General features: G+C 43.1%; 2 protein-coding genes across 2 annotated transcripts; both read left to right on the plus strand.

Annotated features, from left to right (window-relative positions):
• Positions 1-307: 307 nt before the first annotated feature.
• Positions 308-13,925, plus strand: LOC308297098 (fasciculation and elongation protein zeta-2-like; the record flags this gene model as incomplete). The annotated part of the gene is made up of 8 exons (XM_080740504.1): positions 308-951; positions 5,906-6,017; positions 8,182-8,298; positions 9,275-9,407; positions 10,647-10,909; positions 12,079-12,159; positions 12,809-12,884; positions 13,831-13,925. 8 exons carry the CDS (start codon positions 308-310, stop codon positions 13,923-13,925), a joined length of 1,521 nt encoding a protein of 506 aa, XP_080596630.1.
• A 9,611-nt stretch (positions 13,926-23,536) lies between these two features.
• Positions 23,537-24,688, plus strand: LOC308297106 (NADH dehydrogenase [ubiquinone] 1 alpha subcomplex subunit 9, mitochondrial-like; the record flags this gene model as incomplete). Its single annotated transcript, XM_080740516.1, has 1 exon — positions 23,537-24,688. One exon carries the CDS (start codon positions 23,537-23,539, stop codon positions 24,686-24,688), a length of 1,152 nt encoding a protein of 383 aa, XP_080596642.1.
• Positions 24,689-24,972: the final 284 nt, after the last annotated feature.

Here is a 24,972-nt window from a genome sequence, read left to right on the forward strand (position 1 = left end):
TACATACATACAGACAGACAGCACCGATCACAGTATACTTGCACCGTTGCGCACTCTGCTGGCGCAAGTTGTGGCCATATATGGCCACGAGTGCACTGTGCACAGATCGCAAGTTATAGTCTAGTTATAAATGTTTTTTAAAGTAAATCAATTTTCAATTTATATTTTATATGTATTTATAAAATGTAATTGATTAAAGTAGCTATTAAATGGAAAGAAAGAAGAAAAAAGTGTTTACAAAATGCAATTGCCTGGACAACCAACCAACCAACTAGCCAATCACAGCGCGGACCGTCCCTCCCGGGCTATGGGATATGTGTGTCTAGTGAGTGACATTCCATTCCATCGACACAGAGGCACATCATCATCATCATCATCTGATGATGAGGAAGAGGAGGAGCGGCTCATAGCGGCTCTCTGTCTGGAGGAGGGACTGGAGGAGGAGAGACCGCTGCTCCCAGCAGTCCAGTCCGCTCCGGGCAGCTCGCTGCACGGCCACGGCACGGTGGGCGCACCGCTCCACCGTCGCAGGGCTCCAGGCAGCACTGCTGCAGCCACTATGGCGGCTCCCATAGCGCCGCCTGTCCTCGAGGACGACTGGAACGATATAAGCCGATTCAAACGGCACGGTTCTGCTGCTGCTGCTGCTGCTGCTGATGATGATGATGATATCATGGAACAATACCAACAACACGGAGGAGAAGTTGTGGTGGACCTCATGGACGTGCTGGACCTGAACCGTCCGTGTTTTGATGATGAGGAGGATGAGAGGAGAACAACACAGGACTCTTCTAGTTTCAAGTGGACGGAGGAGCTGATGATGATGATGGTGATGACCACCGACGTGTCCGTGTTCTTCACTAAGGATGATGAAGATGATGGCGATGAGCTCATCATCAGCACCGCTCCTGTCAGCCTCATCACTGAGGAGACACTGTTGGAGGGAGACCAGTGAGTCTGTGTGTGACTGTGTGTATAACTGATGATGATGATGATGTAGGCCTACTGAAAAAGTAGGCGACTCGAAAGTATCAATAGGCCTAGTAATTCAAAGTTTACTTGAGTAAAAGTACAAAAGTATTGGCTTCAAAATAAGTACTCGTTGTGCAGAATGTCCCATTTCAAGTGTTCAAACTAAGGTATAACAAAACAATGTTTTGAAAATAGCAGATCTACAAGCTCACCATGTGTGCATTGTTGCGACTCATTGTGAGCTTGTAGATCAGCTATTTTCAAATGGACAAAATGTAGGCTATAGGATCTGTATGTTTTGTAATCATCACAATCTACAAAGTAACGAGTAACTAAACTTTTCAAATACATTTTATGGAGTAAAAATACAACATTTGGATCCAAGATGTAGGCTAGTGGAGTAGAAGTAAAAGTATTGAAAATTGGAAATACTCAAAGTACAAATACCTCAAAATTGTACTTAATTAAATATACTTAGTTACTTTACACCACTGGCTCTGGTCCATATTAGCTTTAGGAGTTCTTCTTAACTCCTTCTAACGCTATGGCCCAGACTGAGCTGCCTTTATTAGGTGAAACTCAGAGAGTGTACAATGTAACCAAATGGACCAGTGTGTCCATGTGTACACTGTGTTGGCCTACTGACTTGTAAGTGTGTACAGTTCCCTTTGTAGGCCTACTCTTCTCTGAGTTACATTCCCATGAGGGTCCATTTGGTCCCAGGACCCCACATTGAGTTTTACCAAGGCCAATGTTGTAGAAAGTTCCCAAGTACCAAAGTCTACTCATCATTATTCAGAACGTCCCATTTCACGATCATGTTTATTGGATTGTTATTAGTAATGCAATGCAAAATGTCATTTTTACCATTGAGCCAATAGAGCCTGCCTGCTTGCTCATCAGGTCAAACTCCTGTGTCAGATCCCGTGTCTATAGGTGAGACATGACCTTTGACACGATCTAAGCAGGGTTGCCAACATTGGACTGTCAGAATTCAGGAGATTTCTTTTTTGGGGGGTGCACGGAACTCCACAACGGGGGTCTGGGGGTCCTCCCCCCAAAACCTCTTAACAGATATATATTTTCCTGTGTTCTGTTGTAATTTTTGCATGTTTGATACTTTTATAAGGCTTGCTTTAATAGCATGGGTACAATTTCAGCCTTAAAATGCCAAATGTAACTCTACAGATCTGATGACTGAAACAAAGTAAGACATCTTTAATAATGACTTTGACTTCTCATCTTTAAGTCATTACTTAAGTGAATGTCTCTATGATCTTGCATGCATTGCCCATGCCCACACCCCCCAAGCGGGGGTCTGGTCTGGGGGTCCTCCCCCAGAACATTTTTAACATAGTAGTAGATGTAATTTCCTGTGTTCTGATGAATTTGGGGAGTTTGATACCAAATCCAGGAGAAATTCAGGATAAATGCCAATCCAGGGGCATGGCAGGAGATGGGGTCAAAATCCAGGAGACTCCTGCCAAATCCAGGAGTGTTGGCAAGCCTGTCTCAATAGAAGAGCAGGGAGACACAATACAACGACCCTAGTTATATTGTATTAACATACTCTACTCATTATACAGATTGGACAAAATTATATTTTATTCATGAAACAAAAGTGACTTAGTGCTTTAAAACCAGAAAAGCATCTGTCATTTTAGATTTGATTGGCTGTTAAAAATCAGATATACAAGCTCAGATCTATGTTTCATCGCGCGTCACTTCATGCCGCGCTATGAACGTAGATTTGTGCAAATCTTTGAATATGTATATATTTTGAAAGTGATTATTTTTTTTACTCAAAAAATAAAACATTTAAAAAAGTTTGATATAGACATATGTATTTTCAGAAAACTGTTAGGAACTGAATGGGTTCATTGAAGAAATGTCTAGTTGTTGTCAGCCCCTGGTGAAGTGGTTCAGGAGGAGGAGGACAGTGTTGTGTCTGCTAAATGTGTAAATAGTAAATAGTCACTAGTGTAACATGAGGAGCCAGAGGCATCAATGTGGACGTATCAGTATCAGTTCGCTGCTGGGTGGTGTCAAATGACAAGATGCTTCAACTGCAACCAGCGTTGCCATATCCGCTTATTATAAGCGACTTTGGCCTTCCTTTTCTGTAAAAAACGTTGATATATAGTTGCAGGTTGCGTTTTTGGAGCTTGTTTCGAAAGTGTAGTTGCTTACCCCCCGGCTCCACCGGGCGCGTCGAGCGTCGCGTCAACGTCAACGTTGGGAATGCTCCCGTTTTAATCAATGAAGGGTGGCTCCACTGCCGACGTCGACGTCCGCGTCGGATGCTCCCTTGACGGCGTCCAAACTCAAAAATCGCCCCGGTTCAATTTTTTGACGGCGTCCACAACGTCCAGTCATGTATAAAATATGAATAAATGCTTTGTGTATTAAATGTAGGCTATATACGTGCGTTTCTGCTGTTGGCTATCCATTCACAAGGGTGACTAGATGTCACAAATGTAATTATGTAATTACAGCGGTCTACTTTGATACAATTATGTATAAACACAACAGGCTATAATCATGACAAAACAAAGTGGTCAGTGGTGCATTGCTGCTCTCTGCTGTGAACATAGTGTGCTTTATACGTTCACATTCAGGTCACAAATAGTTATATTCCTGTTTGAAAGTGATTTTCATGTTGTATAAGAGCTATATAAGAGTGCGCTTAAGGTATTCGATAGGAAACCCTGCTCATATCACCATTGTAATATTCTTCAGAGGTACCGTTTTTTGAGTTTCGCTAATTTTAAGGTATTTAAACAGGTCAGTATCATATATAAGACCCTAAATGGTCTATGCCCACCTCCCCTAAAGGAATTCATAAAAAGGAAGCCCGATAGAGGACTCAATACTAGAGCAATCACTAGAGGGGATTGCGAAGTACCGTACCGGGTAACCGCTTTTGGAAAAAACACCCTTTCAGTGCAGGGATGTTCAATCTGGAATGACCTACCTCTAACAATAAGAGACTGTTTGTCATTTCCATCCTTCAAGTTCAATCTAAAAAAATGGTTAGTTGACAATCAAACCTGTGACCATGTATAGTTTTAAGAGTACAGCTCATGTCATGTACGTATATTTTTAACTTTTCTTTTCTAATGTAGGGTACTGTTAGTAATATGTGTTGTTTTGTTGTTTTCTCTTGGTTGAGGAAAAATAGTATTTGTATGTATGTTCTTAGGCGCCCTCTCCTAATGTAGGGTTACTGTTTGTTGGTATGTATTGTTTTGTTATTGTTTTGTCTTCATGTGGGGACTACGGATGAAATTTAGCATTCTTGCTAATTCCGGCTTATTTACATTGCTTTCATGTAGTGTTCATTAATATGCATTGTCCCGTCTAAATAAACAAATAAAGTAAAAGTAAGTAAGTAAAGTTGTTTTGGAAATGGGCTATATTGGCCATAGCTGCGCTGCGGTGGAGCCGGTCGGACGTCAAAGTGACGGCGTCAATGACGCCGTCAAGACGCAGAGCAGCGCGACGCCGCCTGTGGAGCCGGGGGGTTAGTTTGACTTTTTAAATTATAAAATATTTTGCACCAGGGAGAGCCCCTTACGAGATATGTGTTGTTAGAATGAATGGAAAAAGAAAAAAATCGTCTATTATCAAATAGCCAATCTACATGGGTTTAAAGTGCTCATGTGGGCTATATAGTCGCTTATTTTGGGCTTGTTTTCACAGACCTGGTTGCTTGTTTCACTAGCAAAATCTGGCAACACTGCTTGCACCAGAGGGACATGTTGCTACTTAGTTCTCAATGACAAGGAGCTGGCATCCGAGAGTCTGACATACACGGCTAAACCTGTCTGACACTCATGTTGGCATGCCAATACTTAAAGGGGTGTTTCACTTTAAAACACTTCTTGGGGTCATTTGTTAACATCTTAACTAGTTTTTCATTTTCAAAAAATATATATAAAAAAAACTTCTGTCACCAGAAGCAAGGACTCCAAATTGTACGTAAACTTGTATGTACTTATGGACAGTTACTTTGTACCACTGAAAATATGTAAACAAAGTCAATAACTTTCTGGCTTCAGCAGGGGGCGCCAGACACAGCAGTGTTTAACATAGCACAACGCTGAGGCTTTTGTGATTGTATTTTATATACTTTAACCTTTTTAAATCCTTTGATTTGATTTGATTCTAATATGTCTGGGGAATATGTTTCTGTAAATTGCCCACTGCGTTTGTTTCATGCCCAAAGTGGCGGACAGTAACAAAATACATTTACTTGAGAGTGTTGTACATGAATTAACTAAGAAGATAATCCGTAGCTGGAGCCCTATTAGAAACAACAATTCAAGGCCAGACATGTATTCATTGTTTAGTAGCAGCATCCCCATTAGATTGTTTTTGCCATGACAAAAACTAATCTTCATGAGGTCTGACACAATATTCAAATCACAGATTGTAAATCCTATTTGTGCGTTAGTGCGTTAGTGCGAAAATGTCATATCACGAATATTGTGAAAAAAGATTTACGATATTATCGCGATAATAAAAATCATTATCCTGGGGCGGAACATTTGCCAAAAAATAGCCGATCTACAAGCTCACAACGTGTCACGCTGTGACGCGTTGTGAGCTTGTAGATCGTCTATTTTTTGGCAAAGACATTTGATAGAGAGTGGGGAAAAAAGACTGTATATTATAAGTACCTTTTACCAATTATAGAGGGTTTAAGTGGTACCAGATATGCAGCCTGGCAAATAAAAGCTGAATTGATCCCAGTGCATGACGAAGGACGATATCACGATAAATGAAATCTCCACGATACGATTATCGTGAGTGTTTTTCATCACGATAAACGATAATATCGCTTATCGTCCCATCCCTAATTCAAATCACAGATAGTAAATCCTATGTGTGCGTGTGCCTGGCTCAGTGGTTGTCGTTTACCCCCCTGCAGACTGTGGAGAGATCTGACCGACAACTTTGGCCGCGTGATGCCTCTGGACTGGAAGCGCTCGCGGGCGCGTGCCCTCCACCTCACCGCCATGCTCCACCAGCCTCTGCAAACGGTCAGTTATAAGCCTTGCACTGCATGCCCTCTCTGTCGGGGGGAAACCTCGTATGTCCAAAACTGTTACTTTTCAGGATTTTATAGCGGTCTGTGGATACACGCACATCCAAAAGCACTGCGACGGGTGCTGGAAAAAATAATACTAGAAAAGAAGAAAAGGTCCGCACACTGTCTATAAGCTCCCCAAATAATTTATTAATAGAGCGGAATAAAAAATCACAACGTTTCGGCCTACATGGCCTTCTTCAGGTGTAAACTGAACAAATGTGTCACAGAGAAGGTTTAAGTAGTGCATGCTGGGTAGAATTCACACAAATCATGATTGAAATCATGAATGAAATCAGCTGAAATCAGCCAATGCCCCAATGATCTTGACTGATTGTCAAATCAGTCACAGTCAAATCAGCCACAGGCTGCTGTCTCTAGCAGTGAAAGAGACAGCCACATTATAGGAGGCCAGGGTATAGGGTATTTAAAAAATCGAACCTCTGTTCGAAGTGGAGCTGTGTGTGTGTGTGTGTGTGTGTGTGTGTGTATTGCAGTTGAAAACAGCGCCCCTCCCTTAACATGTGTGGTCATAAAAGGTACTACACCACATTCTTGAGGCTACATACAGACAGACCCACATACAAACATACATACAAACATACCTACACACACGGCCACGTATAGGGAGCTTGTGTTCCACACAGCTCCAAAAAACAGCATATTTACTAACAAGAGGTAACAGTGTACCAAACATATTACTGTCATATACAATGATAATAACAATAAACAGTGTAAACATAGTCAGATTTCACAAATAAAACTCAAAAAACAATGCAACAAGAATAAAAACAATATAATGTACAATGATTAGGAAAGAAAAAAAAACTTTTCAGGATTTTCAAATAAAAATAGCAAAATTAGCACATCTACATGCTCAGAAGGAGATTGTGGATCTGCTACTTTGATACTCTTGTATGACGCTGTAGTACAGGGGTAGGTGACCTTAGGCACGGGTGCCAACATTGGCTGAGGGGAGGGCGATCACTGGCACCCTGGCATGAGTGTCAGAGAGAGGATCTTTCTTTTAAAATGTAATATTAAAATCTGTCAAATCAGTCATCGGTTAAATTAAGTCCTCTCACATCTGTTATTATTATACCCTACACTTAATTCTAAATTCATTCAAAGTCTCCAAAATGTCCTATATACTGTATATGGACAATCATAATCAGTTGGAAATATTTATGCCGACCCCTGCCGTGTCATATGATCGAGTAGGGTGTTAATTTACAAAAAAGATAACTCCAAAAGTTAGAATATGGAGATTTTTCATGTGCGACTACCTGACTACGGCAGAGCATAAATGAGGCAATATAGTAGCAATCATGAAACATCTCTCCTCTCTCTCTATCTCTCTCTCTCTCTTTCTGCCTAGATCTAAGCCTCTCCTTCCCTCTTTCCTGTCTTTTTCTCTCTTATTCGTTCTCTCTATCTCAATTAGGCCTGTCACAATTATTACATAAGCGTCTAATCGCAATTATTTGACATAATTGCAATTATTTAGCATGATCATCATAATCGTTTCCATGTTGAAAAACTTTCATATATTTTTCAAAAGTAGTGGAAATAGCAGATCTACAAGCTCACAAGTCACAACACGTTGCATTGTGAGCTTGTAGATCGGCTATTTCCACTATCAATATTTTTGTATAAAGTATAAAGTTGTCAAATATGTCAGTCATTTCTTTGTATATTTAGGTCATGCATGTGTCATATCTGCCATGTGCAACTTCAAAGCCTACAAGCCAAACAGAAATGAAATTGTCAACGACGAAAACACAATTATTTGAGTGACAATTAATCATCAAGTAAGATATCATAATCGTGACAGCCCTAATCTCAATGCCTCTTTCCCTCTCTCGTCTCTTTGTCCACCCATCTCTCTCCCCTCTTTGTCTCTCTCCCCCCCTCTTCTATCTCTCTCTATTTGCCTCCCCCCCTCTCTCTCTGTGTGTCCTAATTTCTCTGACTGCTGCACCTCAATCTGTGCTGTTCATTTCATATTAAATCCCAATCATTGGTTGTGCCAGCAGGACAGCAGGAGGATTTAGTGACAACATGATTAACCCCCCCGTCCCCCCGTCCCCTCCCATGATCCCCTCCTGTCCCGGCAGAGAGCATGTGAGGATGTGGTGGATCTGTCGGACGACGAGGAGCTCAGGGAGCAGCTGGACATGCACTCCATCATCGTGTCCTGTCTGAACCACGAGCCCCTCTTCACTGCAGAGCAGGTAACACACACACACACACCTTGTTATTGTCCCGTTTAGACCTGGAACGCACTGTATCATTATTTTATGCTTTAACTATTGAAAAATAGCAGATATACAAGCTCACAGCGCAGCACCGAGTGCCGCGCTGCAAGCTTGTAGATCTGCTATTTTTAAAAAATCGTGAACATTTGATTCTATAAGTGTCTTTTGAATCCTTCTAAGTTTTTTTTTGAAAAACCTATGTTTCTATTGTCAGCAATCTGGCCAGCCATCGTCAAAGAAAAGGTCCTTTTCACTTAACTGGAGCTCAGTTAGTCTGTTACTACTATGTCAGTGGTTCTCAAACCTTTTCATGTGAAGGACCCCCAAACTGATATTTATTTGGCCACAGACCCCCATTCAACATATTTAGTTCCAGGGACCACCCAGAAGCCACATTTGAGTTACAAACATTCACTTTGAAAATACATATATTCAAAGATTTGCACACATTTTTACGACTTTAAAAAAAATAGCACTCGGTGCCGCACTGTGAGCTTGTATATCTGCTATTTTTCACTGGTTAAAGCATTCAATAATTCTAGGCATAAATGGGTTAACGCACACCACTTTAACCATTATCTTATGCTTTGGCTATTAAAAAAAATAGCAGATCTACAAGCTCGCAGCGCGGCACTCGTGCTGCAAGCTGCAGCACGATTTTTTAAAAATCGTGAAAAGTCTTTGAATATTTTGACCCGATTCTAAACCTTCTTCTAAATCGGTGGTTCTCGAACTTTTTCATGTCGTGGACCCCCCATCTCAAAATTCTTTGTTCCATGGTTAAAGCATAAAATAATGGTTAAAGTGGTTGCAGGTCTTAATGGGTTAACATTTCAGTTCTTTGCCAATCATTTGGAGGCCCACTTTCGATATGCTCACTGTGCACCAGTGAGCATATTGTGTGTGTGTGTGTGTGTGCGTGTGCTTGCGTGTGCGTGTGTGTGTGCTTTAGGTCATTGAAGAGATAGAGGAGTTGATGCAGGACTCGGTGGAGCAGCATGCAGACCAGAACCCGTCCCAGTTAGCCCTCTCTGTATTCAGCGTGGACCTGCTCACCTCCGACAACACACTCTGCTATGAGGACAGTGAGTAATGGCCAAGACACACAAAAAGAAAGACATGCTATGTCCAGTTTAGTTCCCATATCTGCATGCCTTTTTAGGAGACCGGAAAGCAAGTTGGAGTCTGTTATTTCCAATGGGAGAGTGATTCTTTAGTCCCATGGTCACTGAACTAAATATTGGACCACACACAATCTTCCCAAGATTTTCATGCTAAAATGGCTTTTTTTCAGAGAGACAAATAGCTATATTTTCGTGCATGCTTTGGCCTTATCCCTAATCTTTTTAGCCTTTTTTTTACTGTTTTGAAAAACATTTTAAAATACTCCAAATAGCCGATCTACATCGACCCGTTGTGAGCTTGTAGATCAGCTATTTGAAATATTTAAAAAGAAAAAAATCAAAATAGTAAGAAATTACAAAATAGTTTAGGGATAAGGGGTAAGGCATGGACGAAAATAGGGCCCAAAATATACGTTTATTACCAGCAACACACACTCATGGGCATCAGTAAACATAGTATGTTCGTGAGCTTCTAAATGTCTGCACTTTTGCGGCGATAGTTGAGTATTCTTTCACTTCCCCACTGTTTGATGCTCCCCCTCCCCCCAGCTTGGTGCCCTGTGCTGCAGCACCTAAAACCCTTGCATTAACCCAGCCCTGGATATGTTCCATTATTCCAGTGGTTCTCAACCCCCAGGGGTTGTCCCCAAATTATTTTGGGGGGTCCCCAGATGATTAACTTAATGTGCAACTTTGTTTTCTCACTCAACAGTAAACAAACCAACATAAAGTTTAAGTGTATAGAGGGTATCTGCACATTTCTAAAGTGACAATTTAAGGACGTTTTAATACCTCTAAAATGACAAACATTGGCCAAACTATTAGAGGCAGAAATTGTGAAAATAGCCGATCTACATGCTCACAACAACGCCTCGCAACGTGAGGCGTTGTGAGCATGTAGATCTGCTATTTTCACAACAGAACAATGCTATACAAAATGTAATGCCTCAACTCTTAGTGCTCGTCAGGGTGTCCCCAGTTAAAATATGATTATTTTGGGGGTCGCGGCCTGAAAAGGTTGAGAACCACTGCATTATTCAATGGCAAAAACACAAAATGTTAATTGAAATTATTTGTGTTACAATTAACGGTAGAGTAAAATGACACGATCGTGACAACCTTGTGTGTGTGTGTGTGTGTGTGTGTGTGTGTGTGTGTGTGTGTGTGTGTGTGTGTGTGCTTCTCTCTCTCTCTAACCAGGGTTGAGGGCCATGAGCTTATCGGAGCTCACCGAGCATCTGGACTCGGTGGACGGGGCCATCAGGAGGTTCTCGGAGGAGCTGATAGGACAGCTGGCCCTGCGGGACGAGCTGGACTTTGAGAAGGAGGTGCAGGAGGCCTTCATCTCTGCCCTCATCGCCGTGCAGAACAGGCAGAAGGAGCACAGGGAGCTGCAGAAGAGGCAGAAGAAGATGAAGAGCGGGGTGGAGCGCACGGAAAGAGATGCGCACACGCTGGGATCGGTCAGTATACCGCTAAAGGAACACTTCAGACATTTTTAACCTTATCTTACCTTCTTCCGTCGTCCGAGGTTTCCGGAAAGGTGGCTTAGCCGTTTTCTGTTCCACTTTGGTTTTAACCACTTGAACCCCAGCATATTCCGAGGGGAACATTAGCCAAGAATAGCCAACTGAATCTTGTATTTTGTCTAGTTACTGTATGACGAAGAGTTTTAAGTGTAAACTGAAAAGTGGCCGATTCTAAAAACGCCCTCTAAAAGAGTTTTCTGAAAAACTTCAAATATTTATTAAAAATTACAATGTACGTTGCTACAGTATATACTGTAGTACATAGCAACTGCAACCCCAAAAGGGTTTCCTGGATTGAAAGTTATTCTTACGTATAGGGGTTCCCGGTCTAAATAAAAACTGTGAAAAGTGATGACTCATCAATAAACCATAGTTTTGTGCATTGGATTCAGAATAATGAAAAACCCCTAGTTTGACCCCTCGCATGCTACTTAAAGGGCAAGACCACCCATTTTGAATATTGAACTATGTCATTAATATACCTTAGACGAGTTGTGTGGAAAAAATAAAAAAAGTTCCCCCTCTTCTGTGTTGCCGAGAACTGAAGGATTGATTTTGGGGTTTGTATTGTAAAGTACAATGTGTGATGTCATCAAGTTGTAATTTGCAATACAAACCCCAAAATCAATCCTCCAGTTCTAGGCAACACAGAAGAGGGGGAACTTTTTTTGTATTTCCACACAACTCCTCTAAGGTATATTAATGACATAGTTCAATATTCAAAATGGGTGGTCTTCCCCTTTAAAGCAGATTTATTTTTTGTATTATGTTCCTGTATAGTAAAGTCTATGGGACCCCGACTTTGATTGGCTCCCACAAAGTTTCCCAAGGGAGTTGGGTTTTTACAAAGTTCAGTGGTGATAGTAGACGAAGAAAGCTATAAGCATTTATGTAGTTCCCAGATTGGTCAAAGACTCTGCTAACTTTCCCTAACTACATACATGCATAGAGACGGTGTAGTGCCTCAGTAGAATAGGATCACAGGTAAACCAAGAAGTGTAGTAGCGTACTCCTTTACTTTCCACCACTGCCTGCTCGTTTCCACTTTGCTGCTCTCTCATTCCTTATTCTTGCTTTCCTCCTTATTTCCTGTGTCTCTTCAGCGTTTCAGCATGGAGGGGTTCTCCGCCGCAATTCAAAATGGCTTCCGGCAAACTTTTGGGAGTGGGGCAAATGAACGACAGGTTACTTCTCCTTTCTCCTTTTCTTTCTGTCTAACTAACCCAGTGGCTCTCAAGCCTTTTCATGTCAAGGACCCTCACCCCTCATCTGAACATTATGCTGTTCCAGGGACCCCCATACAAGATTAGTCCCCCTAAACATTTTCCGGTCTATTAGACGTCTAATATACGTCTAATGCAGGTCTAAAATACGTCTAATATACGTCTAGATTTGAACGTTTTTTAGGCTCTCTAAGCTTAGATGTCTAAAAAACGTTCAAATCTATACCTCTATTAGACCAATTTTAGACCAATGTCTAATAGATGACTATTGCTCAGTGGGGTATATTTCTCAAATTTGTTCAAGATTGAAAATAGAAGCATGTACCTGTAAGCTCTGTAGATTGTCTATTTCCAAATTGCCGATGTATATAGGGTTAAACTGATTTTAAGGCAATAATAACCAATTTAGTTGTGGACCCCCTGGAACCCCCTCACGGACTGCTGGGGGTCCTCAGACCCCACTTTGAGGACCACTGCTCTAACCATCTGTCCTACTCCAAGAAATCCAATCATTGTAACCACTTCTCTAAAAGGAGCGGAATAGTTTAGAGTGTAAAAGGTATGTAGTGTTTCAGAGTTTAACTCCTGGTCCTTCTGTGTTGTGTCTCAGTATCTGACGACGGTCATCCCCTACGAGAAGAAAGCAGGACCTCCATCCCTACCAGACCTCCAGGTCCTCACCCAGAGTGAGTCTCCTCCATCTCTCAGCTGATTTCTGCATGCATGGATGATTCAAGTTCTCAGTCCCCGACTCATTTAACCCAATGGTTCTCAACCTTTTCAGGCTGCGACCCCCGAAATAATCATATTTTAACTGGGGACCCCCCTCCCCACACACACACACACCCTGACGAGCACTAAGAGTTGAGGCGTTACATTTTGTGTAACACGGTTCTATTGTGAAAATAGCAGATCTACATGCTCACAACGCCTCACAATGCAAGGCATTGTGAGCATGTAGATCGGCTATTTTCGCAATGCCTGCCTCTAATATTTGACAATTTGACCCCCCCCCCAATTTGACTCCCCAATATTATATGTATTTGGTCGCCGACCCCCCATCTCAAAATATGTTGTTCCAAAGAATGACATCTTCAGAGGCATCTTCCATGAAACCATAATAGTCTCTGATATTTCATAAAAGCAAAGGTTGAAGCCTCAGTCTGTGATTTCTTCAACTGGTATGTAGAACAGCAAGAACGTACATTAGTACTGGAACGATAATACCTAAACATCATAAGTCAGTCAGTGTTCTTTCTCCAGCTCTTTAGTAAACAGAAAATACCAATTCCATCCTATCATGAGAGAGACCTCATACAGGATACAGGATGAACAAGTGAAATTGGAAGTGATGAAAGGAGAGCGAGAAAATACAAATGAGCAGACACATTTAGAACACTATAAAATTTAAGCTGATCTCCTGACATTAGTCTCACTGAAATTAGTAACTCAAAATGCAGAGAGGGGGAGACTGTTGTAATTGAACAAACAACACTCTATAGCAATTGTTACTATCAGAATATAGCTTTAACCTTTGAATAAAAAGCTTTTTGTTTCAACCAAAATAATATCACTTATCACTTACCTTTATCAGAGTAGACCTGTACTGAGCAAACCTTTGTTGTGTTTCAGTTCTCCAGGCGATGCTGGAGGACAGTGACAAGGTTCCCAGCCTCTTAACAGACTACATTCTCAAAGGTGAATCCAGCAATACAGACCAGCCATAGTGCATGTATCAACAAATCTGATGTCACTTATGACTTATTTGAACTATAAAGGGCAACCTTAAACTTTCCAGTATAGCCCCATGACCTATATTTTGTTGACAGGGGTAGCCCAGGGCCCTATCTTTGACCCCCTTCCTTTTTACCCTCTACACAAAATCTCTTCGCTGAAAATAGCTACTGTAGAGCTGCTATTTTTGCCAAATATCGGACTGTTTTCACGATTTGTTTGTACTATTATTATGACATGCCCTAGGGACACTAGGGTGCTACTGGTTAATGGCTTCACATCAAACACAAAGTCTACCCATCCCACCCACATTTCATTGTACTTTAGGTTTCATTTTTCTCTCTTTTTCTCTTTTAATGTCCAATCCAATGTCTCACTGCTTTGCGCTCACTAGCTCTGCTGTAAGAGCAGCGGATGATGGATGCAGAGGTTTGTGACACATTGCTGGTGTGATTCTGGCGCCCCCTCCTGGCCAGTGGCCACCGAGTCCTCATGCAGTCTTATCCTAGCCTGTCTGTCCCTTTGTTCACTTACATCCTTGCTTCGTTTCCTTCACAGTACCTGTGTACCAGGCCATGGTAGTCTGTGTGTCACAAGACTACCGATGACTCACTTTTCACCCCGTGATTCATTCCACATCACAGTTACAGCACTAAAATCTATCTAACTTCACTCATTTCTTTTGTGAACCTTTTGTGAAGTCATTGCTTGTTAACCTGTAATAGCAGCGGTACAGTGGCGTTGCACTGACTACATCGACGTTTTCCTAAATTATCAACTCCTCTGCCTGTACTCTCCTGTCCAGTATTTGTCCCGCAATCTGCTTCTGAAGTTTTCTGTGTGCAGCTCTCGCGGCCTGTTTGATTGCAGTTGATCCAAAGGCAAAGTCATTGAAATTAAAATAGATTTTTGATAGATTGTTCTGTCTAGCTTTTATAATTCCATATACCACATAGCTGTTAATCATTCGCACCCCTCCGCTCTGCTAATTCTCCTGTTGTGTTTGCTGCCAGTGGTCTGCCCAAGGTGAAAGCGAGTGTCGACGCTGATTCCCACATGATGAGAGAGACTTGAGAGGAATGAGGAGACCGTCTGCCAACCAAGATGAAAAGGACTCAAAGGCGTCATTTCAGAGAAAGAAAAGTGATCACTTCTTAAGCCCTATTTCAAAAATGGAGAAAATCTGCACAAAAGAACTGAATTTGAGGTTAAATGTGGACGCTACAGGGGGTGATGCTTTCTCTAGGACCCAATAGCCTGGAATCCAGACTGATTCGCTCCGTTTAGCTGACTTTCTTTATTTTCTTCTTCACTTTGCATGTCAGTCTGGCAAGGACTGCAGTCTGCAAAACTTTCTCTGTCTCCATAAGCCCGTATCATAGTCGCGTCCGCGGTGGAAGGCTTTACACCGCGGTGTAGTCTTTTCGAGTCTTTTTGAGTCATGAAACTACAACGTTACATCATTCCTCACGGTGGAGAGCTTTCCACCGTGAGTCCCAACACATCTCTCTGTTTTTACTATCAGACAGGCAGGCACTACACCCCGTTCACTGATTGGTCGACCTGAACCGGTCTAGACGGGGTAAAGGACTTCACCGTGGGCCGTGACTATGATGGCCTGCACTTATTTTCTGACTTGAGGTGGAAAGCTTTCCACCTCAAATTTGCGGTGGATAGGTCTCCACCGTAGACTCTGATACGGGCTTTACTTGACCCGTTGGGCCATGGGCACGTCATTGCTGATTGGATCATGCTCAACAAATAAATCACAGTAAGGGAAGTGGTTAGAATTTTACATTGGTAGGCTCTGGTCCACCCCACCCCTTTTACATAGGAAGCTTGAGAAAGTCTGGATTCAAAGGCCATGGGACCCCAAATGACGCACGGAATTGTCTTCTCTTCAGACATAAAGCACACTTAATGTATTTCTTTGGACGTGTGGTTTGAACTCAACATGCTCCTTTGTTGTTGATTCCATACCTCATTTTGTTTGATATGGTTTTGTGTCGAACGCAGCGACTGCGCAGACCTTAACTTAGCATGGTCGCTGAAGCTTGTTGTGTTTTTAAATGTTCCCATTGTTGCAGTGTTCATTATCCTTCAGGCTGAAAAAAAGGGAAATGCTTTAAGAAATAGACATATTTATAGACTAACCGTAGGAGACCATAACAATGTTTGTAAATTGTGAGCCTTTCTCACTGGATTCAACAAGATATAACTTAATTATGGTGATAATAATAACTTAAATAATAACCCAGAAGGGTTATTGTTCATATAGCAAACCCTTGTCTTTTAGTATTTCGGCTATTCGAAGAAAGAAATCTCACAACTCGTTGCATGGCAGTAAGGCTTTACCCAACCAACAACAGTATATAAAGTCATTATTCCACAGGAGGAAAGAAATGGGTAAAAAGCAGTATTTGTGTCTTTCAATGCTTATTTCCAGCGTAACATTACAGTATAGCACAACAAAACCTCATTTTAAGCACACTGGTTCTCAACGTCAGGTTCGGGGACTACCAGGGGTCCAAATGGAGCCGTTAGGGGAACCGAATGGACCCTCATTTGGTTCTGTTTGTACTCTCTCTCAGAGTTAGAGACCCGGCCATAAGGGTCCATTCATTTTGGCCCCCGGAATCCAACGTTAGTGAAACGGTGGTCTTTTTTATCATCAGATGGCGGAGACTGTTAACAGTTAAGGTCAGGGGACCTGGACTGAAACCACATACTGTAGCACTGATTAACTGATTATCTAACTATGCATTTAAGAGTTGAATACATTAGAAATTAAATATGACCTGAAACCTGTTAAAAAAAAAACCCTGAATCAGTGACTATAGCTTAAACTGGGGCTGGGCAATATATTGATTGATATCAGTCGATATTTCTGAAATTACTCAATATAAACAAATAGAAAATGTATATTACCGCTGCAATGCAGATGTCAATGAATTTGCTAAAATATATATTGTGATATTAGATTTGATCCATATTGCCCGGCCCTAGCGTAGACCTGCCTGATTTGTTATAGGTTATACTGTGTGGACAATGAGCTGACATTGTCCAACGTTATTTCTATAGAGACGTCAAGCTGCCTTTGTCTTTGCCTGAATTTTGTACATTTTTGACATTTTCTTTCAATTTTTTCAATGAATGTGATACGAACAGGCTATTTCTCTGCTTCATGATTGATTTATTTTGTACATAATTGTATTTCAAATATATAGATTCACAACAACTATCAAACACATTTGGACTCTTCTTTGTTGAGCAGTGCCGGCCGTTATGTCTGTCGATATGTCCGTATGAGCACGGAAACACCAGTTGCAGCCACCCAGCGGTGCTGTGGAGTAGCCTGCACCGCTCACTTCACACTGGGTGTTATTTTTTACTTTAAGAATCATTGAGAATATGTACTGTTAAATGTGCAAGAATGTTGTTTTGTTTCTGTTTTTTGAGTGGTGCAAACCGCTCCTACATTTCACTCTGTAGATACGTGCTCATATACCTGTACATAAAGTAACTGACGTCATGGACAGAACGGCCCATACAAGGAGATATGCACGTGTGTCATGTTTGCCCTGTGATTTTTACAAGCAACAGAAAAGTTGTCCAGCTACAGTTAGCTCCCAGCGCACAATGGGGTGTGCCCATATATGGGCATATACTGATGATATCAGGGATATCCATATATGGGCACAAAAGGGGCATGCCCTTATAAGGGCATATACTGATGACATCAAGGATCTCCATATATGGGCATAAAGGGGAAAAGGACTGACAGATACAGAGATCTCCATATATGAGCTTATCAGTTGGATCAGTGGTGCAATGTTTACAAATAGTTGTCCAGCTACAGTCAGCTCCATATATGGGCACACAAGGGGGTGTGGCCATACAGTATATGGGCATATACGGATGACATCAGGAATATCCATATATGGACACAAAAGGGGGCGTGCCCATATACAGGCATTATGGGCATAAAGGGGAACAGGACTTCTGCTTTCGTGTATCATCGTCCTGACAGATACAGACTACAGAGATCTTCATATATGAGCATATCAGTCGGATATGTGGCATCTAGCTGCGTAAAATTGGCTCAAGGTAGAACCGGCCGGGGGGCTGCCGGACCAAGTCGTCATGTCACTATGACTCAGACATAACCACCAGGAGTTCCCAATACAGCTACGCCCAAATACAGTATGTGTGTTGTCTAATAACCTCAATGTGTTGTCATGGCATCAGGCCCAAACCAATCAGATACAGAGATCCCCACATGGGAAGTGGCATATTTAGTCGGATCGGATGTTATTATTTTAGCTAACACTCAATTTCTGTCAGAAACCTTTGAAATATACTATTGGTTACTGGCGTACTCGGAAACGATGCAAGTTGTGAACGCATGCCCCACCCTGTTAAGCAATATGCAACCATTGTACCCATTGTCAGAATATGTCGCCAATAAATGGACATCTCAACATCTCTTTGTCCATTGTCACCTTTAATGCCCATATTGGAGATCTATCGATATGCCCATAGATGGGCATATTGGGGGCATCAGCGGTTCTGGAAAGTCCTTGTGCAGTGATAAACGTCTGTGGAGAAATAAAGCGTGCAAAGACACCAAACTGACTGTGGAAAGTGGAATAACTAACTAATCAAATGGCAGATGTTAGGACTTTGACAGGTGTGGGGCCAAATCAAGCCTAGGTTGCCATGGCAATCAATTGGCTCGTGTGGGCCACAGCCAGAGACCTTTCTGGCGGTTCTAGACAACCGACCGCCTACAACATAGACAAAAAAGGTAGACGCCTCCTCTGGCTCTGGGGCCTTGGTAAAAAAGGATAGGCATTTTTAAAGGAATTCTTCCGCGTGTGTCACAGAAACCGAAGTTTGGTAGACCAATCAGAGGCAGTAGGCCTACTCCCAGAGGCACTTGCTTCTGCAGTGTAAACGTTTGTCTCCTCATGCCAATAAAGCTCCTTTGGATTAATTTAAGTCCCGGAAAAGACACGCTGTGATTGGCCAGTCACTTTGAGTGGCAGCGTGCTTTACACAGTTCCCCACTTTCGCCTATCCTTTTTCACCATGTTGCTCCAATGAACTGCAACGGAGGAGGAAGAAGTATCTCTATCTTTTTATATCTATGGCCTGCAAGATCAACTCGACACTGGCCACTGCACTCCCTCGGGTCGTCTGTAACACGTGTGGCGAATTTGAAGTCAGCGGTTGAATGGTTCTCGAGACGTACATACGGACGTACGTACAGAGATACAGAGATTATTATTGTAAAATTGTAAGATTGGTAGACTGTAAGAAGATATGGCTGCTACTAGAGCCTATTGGATTCCAGGCAGGTGATTATTAATGTGGTTTGCCCCTACAGGGCAACCAGACTATAGTACTTGTCCGACTTCTTTCCATCGACGTCAGATAAACTTTATTTTGCCACCCTTCTCCTCCCACAGTTTTGGTGGCATGCACTTTGGCCATATGTCAAATCGTCAGGCTTCATCGGGACACGCAGGGGTGCATTTTGCTAAGAGGGTGCAAGTGTGACTCGCATCACGGCAACCACACTTGCAATTTCCAATTGCATCTTTCTAGTTCGCCTTGGACTCGACTGTGGTGAGTCACATGTGCCTGCAATCCAGAAATCACTCATTTGACCAGTTTAAAAGGAGCAAAGTCCTCCTTCTGCTGTTTTGTCACTGCATGCAACACACTGAGCCTTGGAAAAAGCATGGAGCTGTTTGGCTGTTTTGAGTGGTCATAAGACCTGGTACTTAAAGGCCCGCTGACACGTCCCGAAATTATAATAGTATGATACAGTAGGTCTTTCTGAAAACGGTCTGAAATAGTCTGAAACTCATGTCACAGTGTAATCTGCCCCTCGCCCCCCAACAACAGCTGACCAGTACAGTAAGTAGTCTAAGTACAGTCAATTAATTTGATTGGCTTATAATTGTGCATTCTCACAATGACATCATAAACATATTAACTAATATTTTAAGATTACTTTTTAAAGTGTCCTACTTTAAGACACTCAAAATAGGGCCTCTTGATGTTCCTGTGTCCACTGTATGCAATGTTATCAAGCTCAGGTTTAGCCCAGTGGTTCTCATACTTTTTCCATAATATGGGCCCCTAAATTAATAGGCCCCCATCTGAACATATCTTGTGCCAATGGAGCCCAAGGTGACGCAAATCTTTCTATAAAGTCATGAAATCTCTGTGTGAGAGAGTGTGTATCGATCCTTTGCACATGTCAAAAAGAACTGCCTGACCGATCGCGGTCAAACTCGATGTGCATGTCGCCAAGGACTTGAGGGAGTGCGGTGCCTGGCGTGGTGTGGTTCGATCTGACTGATATGCCCATATAAAGGCATGCATGAGATCTGGTTGCCCAGAAACGCTGGTCCGACTGATATACAGTATGCCCATATGTGGCATCTAGCGATGACATCAGGGTACTCCATATATGGCCATAAACGGAACAGGCAGATACAGAGATCTCCAGTTATGGAGTTCTGCATCCATGGTAACGGTTTGTGTAGTGTGTGTGATGTCAGAGCATAAAGAGGAAGGTAAGTGAACAAACATCCTCATTCTGCAAAGCTTTTATTTTGCCCTACCAGCCTTCAGTCAAGCTTCATCATTACATAATACTCTACTCTACGTTTAATGGAGCAGCCGCAGCAGCATCGTTTGAATGGTGAGATGATGCCAGCGCACCCATCGCCTCTTCTTCCTACACTGGAGATGAATGCAGCAGAGAATCCAGCTACACAACCTCATCATCATCATCAGTCATGGAACGATGTCCTGCAGTCATCGTCATCAGCTGTGTACCACACCACCAACTTTCCTGCTTACACCATTCTCGATGTAAACGGTATTGGTGGTGGCATGCAATTTCTGATGCCACCCAACCAGGTGGCGTTTCCAGCTGCCGTGGCAGGCGGTGGCGGCGACATGTCTGCCTATGGGGTGAGTAACCCAGTTCTTGGTGTGAGTGACTCAGTTCTTCCTCAGGCGCGCCGTCCCCCGCAGCCGGCCGCCGTGTTGACCGGGGAAGCCTTGCTCAAGAGGCAGATCCTCCGGCAGAAGAACAGGGCGGCAGCCAAGATGTCTCGCCAGAAGAAGAAAGAATACGAGGCCTCCCTCGAGGCCTCCATCCAGACGCTGCAGGCCGAGAACCAGAAGCTGACCGAGCGGGTGCGGTACCTGGAGGCTTTCTGCTCCAAGAATGATGTTCTCCGCGATGGTTTATAGACTTCATAAACACTTTTATAAAAATGTAAAATAAACTGTTATAGATAGGACGCCTGTATTCATTATTTAGTTATGAGAGTACAAAAGTAGGCTATACAAAGTAGGCCTAATTGGCGTCAACATTTTTCCTAATTAGTCAAACTGTTTTGGTAAAGTTCGCAAAGCAAAAGGCATTGTTGACCTTGTAGATCGTCTATTTTTTAATAGCATATAAAGTATAAAATGGGACAGGTCAGTGTCCCCATACAACTCTTGAGTGAGTTCTCTTCTAGATCTCCATATATGGGGACAAAAGGGACAGAAAGATGGGTTCAATAGGAAATCTGACAAAGCCCTCGAGACTACTGTATATCAGTCGTAGGTGTGAAATCTTAGATGTTAGGGCCCGAACATCTAGTTAGTATATTAATTTTTTAATATTATATATAGCCTATCAAAATTGGCTTAAGGGCAGGCAGGCCTGCGGACCACGATGTCACGCTCCTGTCACCATGGCTCAGCCATAATCATATATAAGGAGATTGTGTTGTTTAACCTCAATGTGTCATCGTGGCATCAGGCCCAAACAAATCAGTCAGCTCCATATGAGTACAAAAGGGGCATGCCCATATATGGGCATTTGCATATACTGATGACACTGGTGATCTCCGGACTAACATATACAGAGATCTCCATATATGGGCATATTGGTCGGATCGGTGGTGCAACATAGGCTTGAGGGCCTTGAAGCGGCCCAAACTCTAGACGTGAGGGCCGTGTGCAGCCCAAACCTCTAGTAACTGGCGTAAGGTCCAGGCAGCTACGCCCAAATATGGAGTGTGTTGTCAAATCTCAATGTGTCGTCATGGCCTCAGGTGCAGACAAATCAGTCATCTCCATATATGGGCACCTGTATATAGCATAAAACTCATGACATCAGTGATCTCCATATGTGGGCATAAAAGTGAAGGACCGACAGATACAGAGATCCTGCTGCCACAGATCTGACGTTATGCCCATATATGTTCATGTGCGTATATGGGGTGACCAACCTCAAATTCTGAGCGTGCAGCGGAAAGGACTCAAGGGAGTGCTGTGCCCGCCGTCGAGTATTTCAGATATCCAGTTGTCCAGAACCGCCGATCCAACCAATATGCCCATAATACTGTACAAACCTTCCAATATGTGGGCGTATACTGATTACTGATGACATCAGGGATTGATCTCCATATACTGTGGTCAAAAACATGTTGCATGCACTGCTTTGCTATTATATTTACAGTTTGTTAAAATGGCAAAATGTAACCAGGTCTTGAAACAAAACAAGGAAGCATTTAGGATTCCTTAACACATTCTGCTGAGAAACAGCCTATCTGTCCAGGTTCATTTCTCTTACTCAACTTAAAGGGGCACTCCACCACTTTTCAACCTTTGTTCATATAATTGGTCCTCACTCTAAATAGCTTTCCTTTTTTTTTTTTTTTTTTTTTTCTCAGAGGAGGACTGTGGGCAGGTCAGAAACCCATAGTCTTGTGACATCATCGTTTGCCAATCCAGCTTATAGAAACTGCAGGCTTTCTATTCCTGAAAAGTTGCAATTTTAAAGTGGAAGCCATTGTTCTCGTGATAATAAAAATCTAAATATTTTTTTTCAAAAATATTGATTAATTTTTTTTTTGGAAAATGATGATGTCACAAGACTATGGATTCTGAACTTCCCACAGCTCTCCTAGGAGACTTGGACTGAGTAGAAAAAAATTGTGATATTTTATCATGAACATTAGTGAGGACCTATTATATGAAGACAGGTTGAAAAGTGGTGAACTACTCCTTTAAGTGTATGAATATCACGTGACTATACTGGCAGGCCATAAATAACACATACTGTATTAGGATGGACGCTGCGGGTCATATAACATCTGTCCTAGTGCCACGACTGGCACCTGGGCCGGACCTAATGTGGACATGTCTGATTTAGAACTAGAACTCCATATTTGGGACAGCTAACCCCTTTGGTGATGTCATCGTCATGACATCATACGTATAGCACCTACAGCACTTCCAGACTCCCCAAGTCTCTTCCTCCATCTACAGGTCTTCCAGAATAACCTCTCAATACTGTATGGGAAGACACAGCCTTGTTAGACATCGCAGGTCCTTACGTTCTAATTGGACACCCTGCGGCACGTCCTGGTCCTAGTCAACCACTTCCCTTTCCTTTGGGTAGTTTTTTACACTGCTACTGTTTTATATTCTTGTGATATAGAGCAATTTGATATATAACACAAATTGTCCCCCTGGAAATCACAATTTGCCTATTTCCAGCCCACTTGCTGTAGTTGTAACGATGGCGGCCGCTGTGCAAATCGGCCGTCCTGCGAGTGTCCTTCTTCCTAAGATTACAAGCTCCTCCTGTTGTCGCCCTGTGGTTCTGTCGGCCGTCCCAGCGACAGTCCAGCAGAGGGGGATCCACCACGCTGTTGTCCCCAAAGGGAAAGGAGGACGCTCCTCCTCCAGTGGAGTTGCCGCCACGGTGTTCGGGGCCACCGGCTTCTTGGGTCGATACGTGGTCAACAGACTGGGCCGCGAGGGCTCTCAGATTGTAATCCCTTACCGGTGTGATCAGTATGACCTCATGTACCTCAGGCCCATGGGAGACCTGGGGCAGATCATCTTCATGGAGTGGGACGCCAGGAACAAGGACTCCATCAGGCGGGCGCTGGAACACTCCAATGTCGTCATCAACCTGGTGGGCCGAGAGTGGGAGACAAGGAACTTCCTCTTTGAGGACGTATTCGTGTCCGTCCCTCAGCGGATCGCCAAGGCAGCCAGGGAGGCTGGCATCACAAAGTTGATCCACATGTCCCACCTGAACGCAGACATTCGCAGCCCTTCCAAATACCTGAGGAACAAGGCTGTGGGAGAGGCTGCCGTGAGAGATGAGTTTCCTGACGCCGTCATCCTGAAGCCCTCTGAGATGTTCGGGAGGGAGGACAGATTCTTCAATCATTTCGCTAACATGCGCTGGTTCGGCCGAGCCGTGCCCCTCATCGCCATGGGGAAGAAGACAGTGAAGCAGCCTGTGCATGTGGTCGACGTGGCCATGGCCATCGTCAGCGCCGCCAAAGACCCAGATGCCAACGGGAAGACTTATGCCCTCGTTGGTCCCAACCGCTATCTGCTTCATGACCTGGTGGAGTATATTTACGCCGTCGCACACAGGCCTTTCGTGGCCTACCCGCTGCCACGGCCACTTTATCACCTTCTCGCGAGTGTTTTTGCGATGAGTCCATTCGAGCCCTGGACCAGCCCAGACAAAGTGGACAGGATCCACACGACGGACATGAAGCACCCGGGACTGCCCGGTCTGGAAGACCTCGGCATCGTTCCTTCCTCTGTAGAGCAGAAGGCCATCGAGGTCCTGCGACGCCACCGTCGCTTCCGCTACCTGGAGTCTGAGCTGGTCGAGACCAAGCCGGCCAAGACTGTTGCCGATTAGGCTGCTCCATGAGACATGGACAGTTTCAACTTTTGGTTGATGCCTTACACTATGTTCTGTCTTTAATATGTACATAAATAAATATATAATGATCCTCTATAGGGCAATGGCTTTTTCATACCAAGGTCCATTATTCAGCATTTGAGCCACAGACCACCATTTGATGAGATTTAGCCTCTCAGACCCAAAACTTTCGAATATTTTGTTTTCTTTGGATAAGATTTTGTCCACAATTCCATTCCATTGATGTGGTACTATACGAGAGATGACAGGCAAAATAACAA

Source organism: Nannobrachium achirus (assembly GCF_963921795.1).
Source record: "Nannobrachium achirus genome assembly, chromosome: 2".
Lineage (NCBI taxonomy): Eukaryota > Metazoa > Chordata > Actinopteri > Myctophiformes > Myctophidae > Nannobrachium > Nannobrachium achirus.